Source organism: Ursus maritimus, unplaced genomic scaffold (genome assembly GCF_017311325.1).
Source record: "Ursus maritimus isolate PB19 unplaced genomic scaffold, ASM1731132v1 scaffold_10, whole genome shotgun sequence".
Classification (NCBI taxonomy): domain Eukaryota; kingdom Metazoa; phylum Chordata; class Mammalia; order Carnivora; family Ursidae; genus Ursus; species Ursus maritimus.
This window is the reverse complement of record NW_024423344.1, coordinates 41,840,132-41,858,806: the sequence shown is the minus strand read 5'-3', so window position 1 is coordinate 41,858,806 and position 18,675 is coordinate 41,840,132. Positions and strand designations below refer to the sequence as shown.

General features: G+C 37.1%; 1 protein-coding gene across 4 annotated transcripts in view; it reads left to right on the top strand.

The window, feature by feature from the left end:
- Positions 1-384: 384 nt before the first annotated feature.
- The window catches only part of PCDH9 (protocadherin 9), an 872,085-nt gene continuing 853,794 nt past the window's right edge, over positions 385-18,675 (top strand). For all 4 annotated transcript variants that reach the window (XM_040623439.1, XM_008706777.2, XM_008706778.2 and 1 more), the window contains exon 1: positions 385-3,544. In XM_040623439.1, the coding sequence (XP_040479373.1) occupies positions 509-3,544 (3,036 nt within the window). In that variant the 5' untranslated portion in view covers positions 385-508. The remainder of the gene's footprint in view (positions 3,545-18,675) is intronic.

The window sequence follows — 18,675 nt, the reverse complement described above, 5'->3', positions numbered from 1 at the left end:
GTTTTTCACTTGCACCTAAAAAAACTAAGGGAGGTGGGTTAGAAGCCAGGAGGTGGGTAAGACAGGGGGAGGGGAAGAGGAGAACGCAAGAATGCATGTTTTGAATTAAACAGTGTCCTGAAAAACAGTGTGGGTGAACACAGGTAAAAATAGCAGCTGTCCTTAATTCAAAAGTAGATGAATTTGATTTTCTCTGGGCAAATGCAACAAGCAGTGGGTATTTAGTGTTTTCCTCCACAGAGTTAACTTGCAAACAGTGGCAGAGCAAACTGCCATGTTTACTAATATGCAGTGGAAAATGTGTTGTGATGTTTCATGACTGTGTGTTTTTGTTTACTGAAGAATAATATTGTCTATACGATTGTGTTGACAGTGGCTGTCTCCAAATAAGCGATGAGATGTAATGCATCCTCCAGTCCATGCATGCTTCCTCTTGCAATTCGTGCATCATTCCTCAGTGGAAACCTTTAAACCCTAAAATCCGGGAAAAGAAAATAAATACATTATCATGGACCTGAGGGATTTTTACCTGTTGGCTGCTCTGACTGCCTGTTTAAGGCTGGATTCCGCAATAGCTCAAGAACTTATTTACACTATTAGAGAGGAATTGCCTGAAAATGTGCCCATAGGAAACATACCAAAGGATCTGAACATTTCTCACATCAATGCTGCCACAGGGACCAGTGCCAGCCTTGTCTACAGACTGGTTTCTAAAGCTGGGGATGCCCCTTTGGTGAAAGTGTCCAGTAGCACTGGGGAAATTTTCACAACCTCCAACAGAATAGACAGAGAGAAACTCTGTGCCGGAGCCTCTTATGCTGAGGAGAATGAGTGTTTCTTTGAACTTGAGGTAGTGATCCTCCCCAATGATTTTTTCAGGCTGATCAAAATAAAAATAATTGTCAAGGATACCAATGATAATGCCCCCATGTTTCCATCTCCTGTCATCAATATTTCCATTCCAGAAAACACTTTGATCAACAGCCGCTTTCCAATTCCATCAGCAACAGATCCTGACACAGGCTTCAATGGTGTACAGCATTATGAATTGTTAAATGGGCAGAGTGTTTTTGGACTGGATATCGTGGAAACTCCGGAGGGAGAGAAGTGGCCACAATTGATTGTTCAGCAAAACTTGGACAGAGAACAGAAAGATACCTATGTGATGAAAATCAAAGTAGAGGATGGAGGCACTCCACAGAAATCCAGCACGGCCATACTGCAGGTCACAGTAAGTGATGTCAATGACAACAGGCCAGTGTTTAAAGAGGGTCAAGTGGAGGTGCACATTCCAGAGAATGCTCCTGTGGGCACCTCTGTAATTCAGCTCCATGCCACTGATGCAGATATAGGCAGTAATGCTGAAATCCGGTACATTTTTGGTGCCCAGGTCGCCCCTGCAACCAAAAGACTCTTTGCTTTAAATAATACTACTGGGCTGATTACAGTTCAGAGGTCCTTAGATCGCGAGGAGACAGCCATTCACAAGGTGACAGTGCTGGCTAGTGATGGCAGCTCCACGCCCGCTCGAGCAACGGTTACCATCAATGTCACTGATGTAAATGATAACCCCCCTAACATAGACCTCAGGTACATTATAAGTCCCATCAATGGCACAGTGTATTTATCTGAGAAAGATCCTGTCAACACAAAGATTGCCCTAATTACGGTTTCAGATAAGGACACAGATGTGAATGGCAAAGTGATCTGTTTTATTGAAAGAGAGGTCCCATTTCATTTGAAGGCAGTGTACGACAACCAATATTTGTTAGAGACCTCCTCTTTGTTGGACTATGAGGGCACCAAAGAATTCAGCTTTAAAATTGTTGCCTCTGATTCTGGGAAGCCCAGTTTAAATCAGACTGCCCTGGTAAGGGTTAAGCTTGAGGACGAAAATGACAACCCACCAATTTTCAACCAGCCTGTAATTGAGCTGTCAGTTTCTGAAAACAACCGACGTGGGTTATACTTAACAACTATTAGTGCCACAGATGAAGACAGTGGGAAAAATGCGGACATTGTTTATCAGCTTGGGCCAAATGCCTCCTTCTTTGATCTGGACCGAAAGACAGGAGTTTTGACAGCCTCCAGAGTCTTTGACAGAGAAGAACAAGAACGATTCATTTTTACAGTAACTGCCAGGGACAATGGGACCCCTCCCCTCCAAAGCCAAGCGGCTGTGATAGTTACTGTTCTGGATGAGAATGACAACAGCCCCAAGTTTACTCATAATCATTTTCAGTTTTTTGTGTCTGAGAATCTGCCAAAGTATAGTACTGTCGGGGTAATCACAGTGACAGATGCAGATGCTGGAGAGAATAAAGCTGTGACTCTTTCCATTCTAAATGACAATGATAATTTTGTGTTGGATCCCTATTCTGGAGTCATAAAGTCAAATGTCTCATTTGATAGAGAGCAGCAGAGTTCCTACACTTTTGATGTCAAAGCCACCGATGGGGGACAACCACCCCGCTCCTCTACTGCAAAAGTCACTATCAATGTCATGGATGTCAATGACAATAGCCCAGTTGTCATTTCTCCACCTTCCAACACTTCTTTTAAGTTGGTGCCCCTCTCGGCCATTCCTGGCTCTGTGGTAGCAGAAGTTTTTGCAGTGGATATCGACACTGGGATGAACGCGGAACTGAAGTATACAATTGTGAGTGGGAACAACAAAGGCTTGTTTCGGATTGATCCAGTAACAGGTAACATTACTCTGGAAGAAAAACCGGCACCTACTGATGTGGGCTTGCACCGTTTGGTGGTCAACATAAGTGACCTGGGATACCCGAAGTCTCTGCACACACTCGTGCTTGTTTTTCTCTACGTTAACGACACTGCTGGGAATGCCTCCTATATCTATGACTTGATTCGCAGGACTATGGAGACCCCACTGGACAGGAACATAGGGGACAGTAGCCAGCCCTATCAAAATGAGGACTATCTCACCATCATGATCGCCATCGTCGCGGGTGCCATGGTGGTCATCGTTGTGATCTTCGTCACCGTCCTGGTGCGCTGTCGCCATGCATCCAGGTTCAAAGCAGCTCAGAGGAGCAAGCAAGGTGCTGAATGGATGTCCCCGAACCAGGAGAACAAACAAAACAAGAAAAAGAAAAGGAAGAAAAGAAAGTCTCCCAAGAGCTCTCTTTTGAACTTTGTTACAATCGAAGAGTCCAAACCCGATGATGCAGTTCACGAACCTATCAATGGGACCATAAGCCTGCCGGCTGAGCTGGAGGAGCAAAGTATAGGAAGATTTGACTGGGGCCCGGCCCCTCCAACAACCTTCAAGCCTAACAGCCCTGACCTGGCCAAGCACTACAAATCTGCTTCTCCACAGCCTGCTTTTCATCTTAAACCAGACACTCCAGTTTCCGTGAAAAAGCATCATGTGATTCAGGAACTCCCTTTGGACAACACCTTTGTCGGGGGTTGTGACACCCTTTCCAAACGCTCTTCCACTAGTTCAGATCACTTCAGTGCCTCAGAGTGCAGTTCCCAAGGAGGCTTCAAGACAAAGGGCCCCTTACACACCAGACAGGTAAACGAGCACTTTTACTGGTCTATAAGTACTGCATACAAGTGCCCAGTCAACCAGTATTAACGTGCCAGTGTGTCTATTGTTTTGGTCTAACTTTAGCTTAGTTTTAAAGAGGGAAAAAAAACTTGACCCCTTTTCTGTTCCTCTGGGGCTCAGTCAAGAATTTTTAGAACAGCTTTGAAATTTCTGAGTTCTGAGAATTATTTAACCTCCCAGTTTCCTTCAAATGGCAAAAGATGAAAAGAGGAAGTAATTCCAAAAATGTCCCAAGATAATGTTTGCTGAAGAAGAAAACCTGTCCTGATATGCCAAATTCTGCTCCTGGGGTTTCCAAATTGACTGCTTCAAGATTTTCACGTTACCTTTTGATCTAAAAAGTCACCTTCAAATCCCAAGTTTTAAATGACGTTTGAAGGTCTGACCGTAATTATTTTGGAGCTGTGGTTGCTAAAGGGGTTAATTTTTTTTTAGTCTCTAAACAAGATAGTAGATTATTAAATGTACATCAGCTGTGAAGCACATGCTTGTCGATAGATTGCAACGAAGCCATATAGGAAGCTTTCTCTTTGATTTCAGATGATTTCATTGTAATATAGTAAATTGGGTATTGAATAGAAAGGTTGGCAAATTGTCCATAATGGCCAAAGTCCTCTTTCAAGAAAAAAAAAATAGAAGGAATGCTTTCTCCCTGATATAACCAATTTATACAGAAAAGAATTAATCCATCGTAAATATTCTCCCATCTTAGTAATGCATAAGTGATCTGTCATAACTCATTTTAAACTGTGAAATATGCCATATGAAGAGGGATTAAGAGGCTGAGAAACTCATATTTCAACCAAATCCAGAATTAGTTTTTCTTAGGTCTAATAATTCCTTGTTAATAAAGATTTAAATGCAGCGCTGTCTAATTTATTTCACTGGTGCTTGTCTATTGCCCTGAAATTTGGGTGTCAGTAACAGCCTGTAGATGGCACTAGGGTATCATGTCGCTGGTGCTGGCCAGGTGCCAATCCCGCAGTAGCAAGGAAAGGGGGGAGGGAAGGATCAAGCTGGTGCTACAGCCAAAGATACCTTTTATTTAATGATAGTTGCTCTGGAGCAACTAGCATTTAAATTCATCTGCTTGCTCTTTTGCGATTAGCTCTCACCACACCAACTTTCTAGGATTTTGCAATCCAAGTGCTTGCCTTGTTGGTATTGAGTCCACCCATGGTAATGCCCCATCTGAATTTGTTGAAAATAAGGAACATACAGATTTCAGAAAATCAAGGAAAGCAAAATAAATTTGCAGGATAGTATTGGCAGTTGTCGATTAGTGTTTGAAAACTCAAGAGTTTTTCCTTTGTTATGTGGGGGTGGGGTGACGTAGAATGTTTTACTGAAACTCTATTTCCCTCTTATAATCTAGTGTTTATTGCTCTGGAATGACTTTAAGGTTTGGTGATAGTAAGATATTTATAAAAATAATTTTGACAGTGAATCACATAGATGTTCCCAGAACAGTAAGCATAATGCTTATGATTATTCAACTGCAGTCTCCACTCTTTAAAGGAAAAGATTAGATACCTAGAGCATTTTAGAAGTACACATACTTAGAGCTCGAATGCACAGAATGAAAGGAATTAAAATAAGTCCATATGGAAATTCTTGAGGAGAATATGAAGTTATTCGATAGAAGTTCAAGTTGGAAGGACGCATTTTTATGTTAACTTCCTCAGCTTTATAGGAGAGGTTGGTGTTTTAAAATGTAGAAAATTTCCGAGCTTAGTAAAGGTTTATAAAAGTTGGTAAACAGTTAATCGCGTGAAGTTATTTATGAAGCTAAATGTGAAGTTGCTGTTAATGAAAAGAAAGAAAAGGGCTTTTTAAAAACTTTACTTTTAATGTGAAGGTCACTCACAATATACCGAGATTGTGTGATTTGCATAATATCTTGAAAAAACCTAACATGATTGAAACTTTTCACATAAATTCTGAAATTTGTTTTCCAAAGGAAGACACTGACATTCTTCCGACATCCTCTTTCTTTTGATGTAACGTGGTGTTCCTTGCGTTGACGTACAGGCCCACTTTTTCTGACTTCTCCGCGAGAGTTGAAACTATATGTAGTACGGTGCCATAAATGTTAAGTGCATTTCAGCAAATTATGGAAAAGAGACTTTGTTGAGGCTTAGTCATAAGAATATTTGTATGATGTAATCTTTAAAATAGGATGCTGACTAATTCTGTAACTGGAACTAAAGTGCATTTTAGACATTCCTTGAGACCATGTGTCACTGTGCAGCTCTCGCTGTGGGCATTTTGATGTTCAGACATAGCTGTAATTCACCATTATGATAAAGAGCTGTTGAAATGGCTTTGCTTATACCTCTTAGAAGTTTTCATGCTGAGAAAGAAAAATTGCAGTGTTGGAGAAAAGGGATATTGGAAGTAAGGAGAAGTGATGGTGATAGCAAGATGCACAATTTGAGTATAAAAGAGGCATATTTTCTATGAATGAAGAACACAAATTATATACTATCCTTTTAGTTTTCCTTTTTTAACTGAGCCACATGAGTGTTATCTGAAGATGTTCTAGTTAAGCCAAAATAAAAAGTCTTTTTTTAGCTCCTTCACTTCAACTAGTGGCTTTTATACAAAATGTGCTCCTGAAGCTACACGATTTTGAAAAAGTAGGGCTTATTACAACAAAAGCTTTCAAAAGGAATTTATAAACATATAATCTGTGAAGATTTTTAGTTGAGTGGGCACAGATTGCGGTTAACAGGAATACCTTTTCCCTTAGTGGTGCTAGGCGATGTGTGAGTACAATGCAACTCTTGAGTAAAGGGTTACCAGATTTAAATATCATTAATTTGTATCATCTATACAATGAAAACATAATGTCTGACTCTTACACAAGTTTGCTTATAGTGCGTTGGTTCTTATTTTGTCTTCTATTCCCCTGCTGTTTTGCCTTGTGTGACCCTGCAGAGAACATTGGAAACCACATCCCTCATCCACTCTATTTCACTAAGCTTTCATTTTCCTCGAATATAACAAATCGGTCACTGGATTATTTCGCATGAATTTTTGGAAGTACCCTTAGCATTCACAGATTGAGTGAAATGTCCCTTTAAAAAAAAATGAGGTCATGTCTTGATATTTATTCACAGAGAAGCAGAGTTTACTGTTACAGGGTTAAGAGGATGACAACATAATCAATTCCGGTAGGGCTTTAAGTGATAAAGCTCACTGGTGTATTTTTCTAAAAGGAAAATATATTCTTAATGGTGTGATTTTTATAAAGTGTGATATTAAGTTTTCAAATTTTAGGGTGTCTCAGAATCACCTGGAGGGTTTCTTAAAACAGGGGTTGTTGGAGCCCTCTCCCAGAGGTTGTGATTCAGTGCCATTGGGTTGGCCCCGATGGCACGGAAAATTTACATTGCCGACAAGATCCTAGGCCACGATGATGTTGCTAGTCCAGGGACCATACTTTGAGAACCACTGCCTGAGCACCCTGGAATCAGAACCGTCAGCTCCTTTCCCATTCAGATTTCCAGAGTACCTGTTTGTGCAGGGCCCAGCTCTCGGCTCGCTTATTGACAACCTTTTTATTGTAGCTGGAGGGGCTTTCCAGTAAGCTGTTTATTGCTATTTCCCAACCCAGTTGACAGCATTTGGGGAATTAATTTTCTTGGCCCCAGTGTGCTTTTTGTGAAGGTATGAATGAAAAAAAATTTTTTTTAAGTGACCTATTTACATTTGACAACTTCTTCCAGTAATAAAACAATCTGTGAGAGTTGTACTAGAGTTTGGTTCTGGGTAAGCAGTCATGTTTAATTTTCTAAATGAAATGTTTAGAGTTTAAACATCCTGACTTTAACGGTTCACAATTGAGAGTGTTGGCTCATATATACATCTGTGTATATACTGAAGAAATTAGACATTGAAAACGTGTGTGCATGCTATACTCAAGTGTATACATGTACTCGTACCGTGTAAAGGGAGTTGCTTCTATTCCCAATCATTTAGAGATACTGTACTACATTTATGATTACTTTTCATTTTTGAGGAATCCCACTACAACCACTAAAATGCTATGTTATGTAAAATGTGTGAGGCAGTCATAGAATTGCTATTTAGGAGGGTGAAAAAAATTCAATTGAGAGTGAAGGGAACAAATCTTAACTAATGTGAGGCTAGTAAAAACTTTAAGGTACTTGACTAAATTTTGCAGTCTACTGTTGACAGTTGAACGCGGGTGGCATGTGGAGAAAAATTGCTCCCCCAAATGCAAATTATATTTAAAGTGCTGTCAGTTGCAATTTTTATTTCTACTCCTTCCCTTTGGCTAAGTGCCCTATGATCATGAAATGAGTTACGAGGCAAAGGATACCCAGACCCTTCGGATTGATTTAAGAATTTGAAGTGAGGATGAGCCATCTATTCAAACAGGCTACTTTTCCTCTTGGATTTGTGAGACAAATACTTGTTTTTTTTTCAACTTGATACAGCCAAGCTATAAAATTCAAGGTGCATTTTAATATTCATTGCTAATAACCTTAAGGAGAGTAAAAATAAAAGTTGCCGCTGTATTAAGCATGGACGTGTCTTCTGATTACTGAATATGTGTTAACACAGAGAAAACAATTTCTGCAGTTAAAATATTATCTCCTAAATTTTGCAATCATTTCTATATATAGAAACACTCTAAACTGATGTTCCCTTAGTTTCAAATGAGTCATCCTTATGGTGTCACAGAACAGGCTTTAGCATCATTAAAATTACCTTGCAAGTATTGTACTTGTGATAATGTGTTATAGTCTTATGGTATATGGGTAGTCTTATTAAATATTTCAAGCTATAATGCATCTTCTCATAATAGCACAAATTAAAATGTATGTGAAATAGCCAAATAGAATTTAGACTTAATGAAAAACCTCAAACTTAAAATCACATTTCCTCATAACTAATTATGAATTAGTTTGACTCTTGAACTTTCATTTTTCATGTTGACATACATGAGATGTGTGTAAACTATGCCCAAAATATTAGAAATGGCCTCTTACCGAATTATTTTTCATATTATATTATCTTACATGATAGTACTGAGGTATGAAAGTGAGACCTGTAAGTTATTTTCTCAGAAGCTCTGTTTCCACAGTTTTATTTTGTTTTTCAGATTTTTTGATTTCCAATTGTTTTTTGGTTGGGTAGGAATGCAGAAATCCCTCAAATGCTGAAAACTGCGGTGGTCGTGTTGGTCTAGCGGTACCAGACTGTGTGTTTATAGGATCGGGGGCCATGTCAACTGCACTGTGCTTTTTTTAATACTTTCTCAGTTTGACTTTGTCAGAGTTGAACTCTTAGCTTGTGTATTGTTACAGACCAAAACAAAACTAAGTTTGGTGGATTATTTACCACTTTCACTTAAAATCCCTGGAGGAAGCATTCTCTGAATTTAGGGTGGTGTCTTCTCTGAATTTAGGGTGGTGTTTTCTTGATGGAGCTCCTTTATTCAAACTACTCTCTTGCTAATATTAACAAGTCAGTTAATATCGTATATAGTCAACGTAGTTGGAAACTAAGAATTATTTAACACAGATTTTTAAATTGTGCCTTTCTTGACAGCTGACTTTATGTTTAATATATTTTCCAGAATTTTACATACCAGGGCCCTAAAATTTGCTAGTTTTTTTGTTTTTTGTTTTTGCTTTTTGTTTGTTTTTTTGTTTTTTTGAAATACGACTCTCTAATCACAGGCCAGATGTTAGTGAGAATTTGGGACTGCGAGTCAGCAAGGGGCTTACTCTGAAGTTTTCAGTATCTGGAGGCATAGGAGTTCAATAACTAATGTTTCTCAGGTGATGCATCCTTTGTAATAGTTAGGACTCCCCAAATCTGCATCAGATCACAGAGGAAAATCCAAATCTAGAAAGAAGATCTCTCAGGTAAAGACTCTGCTGTTTAAGATTTCATCAGTTATTTCAGATAGCTGTTCAATCTGTCAAACATTTCATTTGGAAAGGAACACATGCTTTTTACCTTTGTTTGATACAAACCTATTGGGTTGTCAGTCATCAGAAACATAGAACAAGAAAGACATATTACTATGATTGACATTTTGGGTTTGATTTATATTCTTTTTTCCCTAAGCCAAGATTGATTAAAATGGAAATTCCTAAGTAAAACAACTACCCTTCCTTAACGGTAAAGAGTGATGGCAGGAACAAGCTGGGAAAACAACCCATATTTAATCTTTCACTCACATTGTTTTCCTCTAGACAGTTTGTATCCTATAGACAAGAACGGTAGCAGAATTAGTAGAATGTTCCGAGCCATAAAATGACTTTAAGGCATTCAGAACTTGAAGTCATTCATTAGGGATGTGTTTTTACATACTTATCCATTATTTAAGTGGCACGTGAAAATACTTCCCCTGATCTTTAACAGTCTGATTGATTACAGCGCCATCAGCACATGTCACATTAAAATGATGGGCTTGGGACCACCCGTACAGCTGGGGGTGGTGGGGTTATAAGCACCATCTTTGAGGCATATTTGACTAATTCTTTCTAGTCATTTTACGCTTGTTATTCTGGAATTCCTTGAGAAAACAGGTGAAATTAACTTACCTTTTCTTTCTTTCTTTCTTTCTTTCTTTCTTTCTTTCTTTCTTTCTTTCTTTCTTTCTTTCTTTCTTTCAACTTACCTTTTCTTAAAAGGAGTCTACTACAGCCTCACCACTCATTATTTTATACAGATTTTTAAACTATATGGGCAGCAGGGAGATGGAAATTTGGTCGATTTTACCATGTTTGCATAATATCTTTTAACATTCTCCCATTGCTTGTCTTCCTATCTGGCCATCTCTGCCTTTTAGAATTACACTGCTTGTGAATATCCAGTCTCTGGCTTTTTTCAGTCTGTTAGCAGTTGATTAAGAAATACTCTAATCCCTTCCAGGATATTGAGAAACTAATGGATTGCAGAGTATTTGGGTCTTTAAGCTTCAATTGTAAGTGGTATGAAGAATTGTCATTGAGCTGATATTTGCATGTATCTCTCCCAGTGCTGGTTACTTTGCCTCCCTTTTGTCCTCCTAATCTTCAGCTTTCATTCTAAGAATATTTATTTTGGTCGGAAATAAGCATGCCAGTGATAGAAATTTGGGATTCACCTCCAAATGAATGCCATCACAGACAGGGAAGTTCTGGCACATTTTGCATAGATCTGTATGAACACAGTGAACCCTTCATAAGCTCTTAGATTGCAGGAAATCAGTGCTGAAAATTAAGTGGGGTTTTAAAGATTTGCAAAGTAGAGAGCTTTGTATAATGCTGGTATTGCAGGTGCCTATTAAATATGAAGTAAAGGCTTTGTAATACAACTAGCTAACACATTTCCCTCCACAGTAGAGTGATTTATTGCCTAGAGAATTAGTCTTGCCTATTTTTTTTTCCAAATGCAGAAACATTGGAAATGTCTGAAAGACTAAAAATCCCAAACGCACGCCTTAGAATAGACAGATTTGCTTTCTGATGACTCTTAAGTGATTCCAAGTGGAGAGTGAAGGCCTGCTCACACTTACCTTCGGGACCTCCGATGCCTGGGATCTGGCTTGCAACTCTGCCTGAGAAGAAGCTCTCAATTGTGTGTGTAGATTCTCCTCTAAACGTAAATCAGATTAAAACCCTAGGTATCTATGCAACTACGGCATTACCATAATGAAGAGGGCTGGCTACTAAGTGAGTGCTTTGATCCTCATAGGAATTGATATTGAAACATTTCTCAAGCTGTATTTTTAGAATTCATCTTTGCTCCATTTGTAAATAGTGTGTATTTGTAGCACAGCATCTCATTCCAGACATACGTGCATTTCAATATACTTACCTTCATGACAGTGTTCAGTAAAATGCCTTGCAGTTCTTTAATACTTAATGTCTTTGGCCCTGTTAGGTATAAATCAGTGGAAATAGCCATGCATATTTTTAAAAGATTTTACAACTCCTACATCTTGCCTACTAGAAAGAGCATATAATCCGTGTGCAGTCCACAGTAGGTACAGTGGACTTGCTGAGAATCATCATAGATGATTGATTTTTAAAACAAAACAGTTTTTGTGCAAGACAATAGCAACCGCAATTCAGTGAAATGAGGTTTTTTCCTCATTAAACAAACCTCAGTATGGAGAAGAATGGAAACACAGAAGGATATATAAAATGAAACCATATCTTTTATAGGAAGAAAATGTCTTCTGCTGACAGTAGTTCCATAGTAGATCTTTTCTTTGGGGGAAAAAAAAATACTGGTGCTTTTTTGGATGCGGAGGATGCAACCAATCTGTGCCTCTGTGTGATAGCAGCTGCATGCTGAGGACTTTCAAACACACAGCTACATAGGATTCTGCAGGCAACTTTTTGTAGAAGGTGCAAGTGACAAATGGAGACAAAACGGACTGAGTTCTGAGTTGTGAGCTGATGCCCTCCTGTGTCATATATTCATGTCATTGAACCAATTTTCACATTGGAAGCCTAGAATCACAATAGCCTTCCTTCTGTTGGTCAGCTGTGAACACACGCGCACTGGCGACTTTCCTTTGCTCCGTTTCTTGTCATTCACTAGGTGGATTACATTCATTTATGTTACTTGATGTACATCTGTTTTCTTAAGTCTCGAGAGATTTGAAAATGACGCAAAATTATTTCTGCATGTCTGTTCTGCATGTCTGTATATTTTGCTCAAGAACACCCAAAGAGTATCAACACACCCACCATGTGTCCTTTCTTCCTAGAAATAGAAAATCTCTATAGTTGTCCTTTGCAATTTTTAAAATCGAGTTTTTCTTACCGATAACCATTTTCAAGGTGAAGGAATAATGTTAAATTAAACTGTAAGGATTAATGTTTCAGTGCATTCCCAATCTTCAAATTTCCAACATAAAAAAGATGTTAGAATTTTTATAAAAATAAATTTTCTCTTTGCTGCAGAATTGAAATGAGTATCAAAATTACAGTAAGTTGTAGTAAAAACAGACACAGTCTTTAGGATATTTTAGTTTGACATGAGCTCATTCTTGGTCTTGACAGCAAAATCTTCTGCCAAGCAGTGACGGCAAAATATGTTGAATTCATTGATTGATTTTTAAACATGGTAATAATTAAGCAAAATCATTTTGACACCTCAAGTCTCTGTTTTAGACAATTAAATTCTGCTTTCGCTAAGGTTATTGACTTCTGGATGATACTGGAAGCAACACTCCTCAGGGTTTAAACTATTCCTGTAGGACCATCTGTTACTGGCAAGTCTGTGCATCCTCTCCAGCCAATGCAGTACCAACCCCAGGCGTATATTCAGGATTGTTCAAAACACGGCCCTGGTTCCTCATGATCCTTCAGTCTCAAGTGGTAACTCAGTTAAGTCAAATACTGGTATGTTGTAATTTAAAGCTTAATAATGAGGGTGACTGTAAGAAAGTTCCTTAAATTAAGAGGCTGTATCTTACTTACCTTTGTATTTCCAAGACCAAATCTCCAACAATGCCTAGGAGTGATCTTAGTAGACATTCAGCAAATGGTGACCTAACTGGAGAGAGAAGCTGATATTGGAATCGTACTTTATATATGTATAACAGTTCCATTGATTGAATCCCCATAACCATATAAAGAAGACATTCCATTCTTACTCAGCCAATGTAGAAACTGAGATTCAGAAAATATGTTGTTGTTGTTTTTTTCCCAAGTCACATGGCTAAAGCCAATGGCTCTTATTTCCAGTCTAGAACCCTACCTTTACACTGTCATTTCTTCCTTATGTGTGGCCTACTTTTACTTGTAAAACACTATTTTTAGGCTATGTATAAATTTGAAACATTTTCCTCACTAGGGACTTTTTTTAATGAAAAGGGTTGCAACCCTTTTATATATTTTTAAAAAATATATTACAAGGCAACTCAGTGCACTCAAAATTGTTCTTCATAAGTTACGTCCCAGTAAGGTCACTTTAGATTGCATTAAAATGTGGTAAATGTATGACACACAAAAGCTCATCTATACCCATTGTTGCTGTGACAGAGGCCGGAGTGAATAAAGTATATATGGAGGGAGTGAATGTTTGGTTTCAGCTGCCGTCCGTATTTTCCTCTATAACATCTGCGGCCTGATAACACAAGCTCTAATTAGTTTAAAGAATTTTTTGTAGCTGAGGGGTCACTATCCTCTCCAATCTAAGAAATTATGGTCTCCCTGGCACCCCTCCATTCTTCTGGAGTTCTAACTTAACCCAGTCCTATAGATGAGTTAGTATAGGCTGTCTTAGACTCTGCATTTCACCATTTTGAGTTTTTAACAGTGAAGTATAGTTAACACCTTTATATCATTTATCAGTGTCTTGACTCAGCAGTTTCTGCATGTAGGTGAGAGAGGAGCAGAAAATTAGAAAACTGCCAAACTGCTGATTCTAATGGACATAAAAACTCTCCTGTCACATAATCAGATGTCTCCAGTTTCCATCTTCTCCCTCATTTCTTCCACACCACTATGCCTGCCCATCATAATACTTTTTTTTTAATATATTGGGATATAATGGGAAAAGAAAGGATGAACTAAATAAACAGGATCAGATCTCTTTTTAAAAAAAAAAAGATTTTATATATTTGTTTGAGAGAGAGAGAGAGCACTTGAGCGGGGGGAGGGGCAGAGGGACAAAGAATCTGAAGCAGACTCCGCACTGAGTGGGGAGCCCGACACGGGGCTAGATCCCACCACCTCGAGATCATGACCTGAGCCCAAACCAAGAGTTAGAGGCTTAACCAACTGAGCACCCAGGCGCCCCAGATTCCTTTTCTTCTAAGCCTCCTCATCAAAAATTTTTACTTAAACCTTGAAATACTTAGATTATTGAGCGATTACCTCTAAACATAATGATCAATAGATTTTCTTTGTTACCTGCTTGATAGGGACAGGTGTTTTAGAGGTTAAAAAAAAAAAGTTGTTACATTAAAGTTCCCTTAATAGACTTTTGAGTCAACCAGACATCACCCTAGAATCACATATGAGTTCTATAAAAAGAAGCAAAATAATAATTGAATAGTGACTAGAGCAGTGTCTAGCTACTATATTAATTTTAGAAAGATAAATTCGGTGTCTAAAAGAACTCATAGAATAGTTTCTCAAGACTCAAATGGGCCTTTGAGAGTATTTGGCCTATTTAATTCTTTTTCCAGGTGAAAAAAACTGAGACCCAAGAAGAAATGTAATATTTGGAGTAAGAAAAATGACTCCATGAACTGCTACTAAAAACTGTGACATTGGGCACATCATTTAAATATACCAGTCCTAGCTTTCCTTGTCTGTAGAATGAATGTAATCATGCCTAATCCATAAGGTTATCAAGAGACGAAAACATGGCCCATGGTAGGCAGACACTCAAAAACAAAAACAAAAACAAAAACACACAACAACCCAAACCAAAAAATCCAAACAAACCTACCTGCTGTTCTCTTTTTTCTGTCCAAGAATGCCAGCTTGCCGCTGACAGAGGTGCTGATTTCACTTAATGCATGTTCTCTTGGTTTTGTTCTTGGTGGTTTTTTGGAATCTGAGTTTTATATCTTTTTAATAAGTTATGTTTGTTAATCTGCCTTTGGTTTAAAACATTCATTTGGTTGTTTAGGATTTCTGAAAAGTTGACCTTGTAACAGCCTCAGAATAGTGCCGACAGGATCTTATGTTTTCTTTTTGATCTTAGTCCCCATTGTTTCATATTTACGTAATTGCTTCATCTTTCATTTTGAGTATTTCACCATTTTCATTCGCATGTTGTATTTAAAATTATTCTGCTTTTAGCATTTGTTATTAATTTACTTCCCCATTGATTACCCATAGGAACTCTACCTGTCTGGGGATTTTCACCTTATACATCACTCCTATTACAAAACAACATATAAGAGAGTGAATCTGTTTCACAGTCAGTACTTAACACAGCTGGAGCCATTTGAAACCTGCTGGTTTTTGCTTCCAATTATTCCATAGACTAGAAAGCATCTCTGTTGAAGTAATGACATCCATGGTGTAATCAAACTAGTTAAAATGCCTTGGAGTATATGGATCATATTTCTGGGATTCATCATATGTAAGCCAGAAGCATAATAACCAACAGGGCTTTTTTTTTTTCTATCTTTCTTATTTGAAAGTAATATATATTCACTTATAAGTAAGTGTGTAATGTCTGAATATGCAAGTTTATAATGTTTGAATATGTGGATGATGTTATAACAAATGGGATCCAATAAATAAAAATATAACACAATATGATAGTGTCTGAAAAATAGCTTTTCTTAATATCCTGGGGTCAAAATCATTGCCTTATGTTAGACTAGCTGAAATCATCAAGATAAAGTTATTGATTTGGATTTGGAGCGAAAGGTAGTGGGGATTTGTTACTAATTCAATTAACTTTATCAACTAAAGAAGTAGATTTGCCCAATGTTTAGGTGGCTTCATTGTGACTTGAATTGTAGAAATTAAATTTTTAACTTCTTACTGACCTTTACTACCTTCTCGGTGTGATAAAATTGTTTTTGTATTGGCCTTTTGGTTTAGTTCTAATTTTATATATAGACAGTGGCTAAGTAAGAAAAAAGGACTTTAGAACAAAAACAATATGAAAACTTATTCCTTGCGCTTGGAAAATTTGAATCAAACAGACAAAACATGGCACATTGGCATGATTTCCTTTTAGACTTCTGCTTGCTTTATGGTAAGATGTACTATCTTACAGCAGTGGGATAGTGAGCAGAGCAGCGACGGACATAGTATGGATATTACCTTGAGTTATCAGGCTTCATGGAGTTGTAAGGATTATAGCATCGCATACAGTAGATGTTCAATAAATTTTGCTCAATCCCACCACAAGGGCAAATGTGGAGATAATTCGACAAAATGAAGGTGTTAAATACATTTTAAACGGCAAGAATCAGGCTTTAAGGATTTAGATTCATTCTTTTTTATAAAAAAATATTTAGTCTTCTCATGGCATCAAGTACATATAAATGTATACTGTGTATTGCTAAATGTAAGTTAAGATGGCCACCATTTTATGTTGTCCATTTCAATGATAAACCTCTCTTAACTCTTAGAGTAGAGAAGTGATTGTGCATCCCAGGAAATATATGTAAATTCCAGTTCAGATAATGACCAAATACCTATTCTATGAAGAGAATTATATTTCTTGTATTGCAGTCCTCACATCTCTCCTTCTGCAAACAGGGTCCATTTGATTTTCTCCCCTAGAAATCTGAAGGACCTTTACTGCCTGTTGAATTCCTATTTGGCCGTAAGCCTGACAAGTAGACAATATCCAGTTATCACTAGACTGCTAAACCATGTTACATTTTCCTTAACGGATACTAAAACTTATTCCAGAATTATATCCTATAGTTTTAAATGTGTATTCTTTTTTGAGAATATTTTTATATCTTTTTAAAAAATACATAACTATGATTTTTTTTCTGCCAAAGACCTGTAATATGATCTACTGATATATATATGTTAATCTTTATTTTTCATTAATTCCATTATTCAATAGACATCTATTGAGTAACTGCAGTGTTCCAGAAACAGTGTTAGACAGTGGGATTTTTAAGAAAATAAGACATCTGTATTTGCTTTAAAAGATTCCAGTGGGTTTAAAACATAATACATTTTTTCCTTGGAATTCCCTTACTTAAAATATGAGTTCTCTCTGTTTTAAATTGATGTCATCATTTCCCTGAAATATATTTTTTGAAGTCTTTTTTTTTTAACTAGAGCCAGAGATTTGATCTTTCAGTGGGGTAATAAAATTCTAAGATCTATTACTCTAATTATAAGAATGCCACATTTAAATTTATCCTTTGGTTAATTTAGAGGGAAATACACTTTTTCATCCTTAAAATCACACTTCTTCTACAGGCAAAGGTGTTAATAAAATATAGTTGCAAGAAAACTTCATTTTTGTAACTATGAGATTAGCATATTTGCTATGTTAAAAATCACTTTAAAAACATGGCACACATTGATAATGTTGAGTAATAACCTAAGTTGAAGAAGACAGTGTTCTCTACAAATGGAGTTCCACTTATGCATGGATCCCTTTTCAAAGGGGCGTTTTGAATCATGGTATTCTGCAAAACAGCCTTCACCCTTGGAAAAGACATAAGCTTAAATGGAACATAGATGTTAAACTCTGGCTAGAATAATTGTTTGGTTTAATTGGCTTTTACCTCCAGATGGTTATGAGTTGGGCGAGTCCATTTTCTTATGAATATTTATCACAGTATTTCAAGGAATGGATGCAATGAAGTCATGTTGAAAAATAGAGACCTATATTGCATCTTTTTTTTCTTAAATTGAGAAACATTCATATCCTGAAAATTTGGTTTCCTTTAATCACAGAAGAAAATGTCATAAGTGAGCTTTACATTTCAGGCAAGACAGACTATAATATTTTTAACTTTAATCATTTCTAAAACACTAATTTACATATGGATGGTGTTTATATGAGCAGGTCATTTCAAAATTTTAACATAGTATTCAAACAGATTTTTTTTTAAATAATGCATTTAATGCCTCACCTGTACTTTTTTTGTGCATTTTTTTAAGATAAATTTTCACTGCCAGAAAATTGTACTATTTTAATTGCAGTTAGGCTTCAGTGATAACCACCAAGCTGGTACCTAACTCCAAAAAGATCTTTCCAACTGTTCTGTGGATACTTAGGCAACTATCTCTAAGTAATTACTCTAACGTAAATGAGTTACCAAATTGAAACCTTAGGAATATGTACACCTTAGGAATAAAGTGTGTAATGGCACTTAAATATACCAATTGAAATATAAACAATTTGTGGGGAAGTGATAAACTTATTGATATGACCAACCACATAAGTAATGTAATCCACTTTTCAGTGTGAAAATATGGACAGTTAAGGTAAGCTAATTTAATACCAAGAAACAGAATAGATTAAACTTAGTAAAATAGATACATTTAAATAAAGGTTGGTGTGGAAATCACATGCATGTTATTCTGTTTGCAGTAACCAGTTTCTACAGACAATCAGAACTGTGTCAATCTCATCATTACAGTGATTGTTAACTTGGTGTT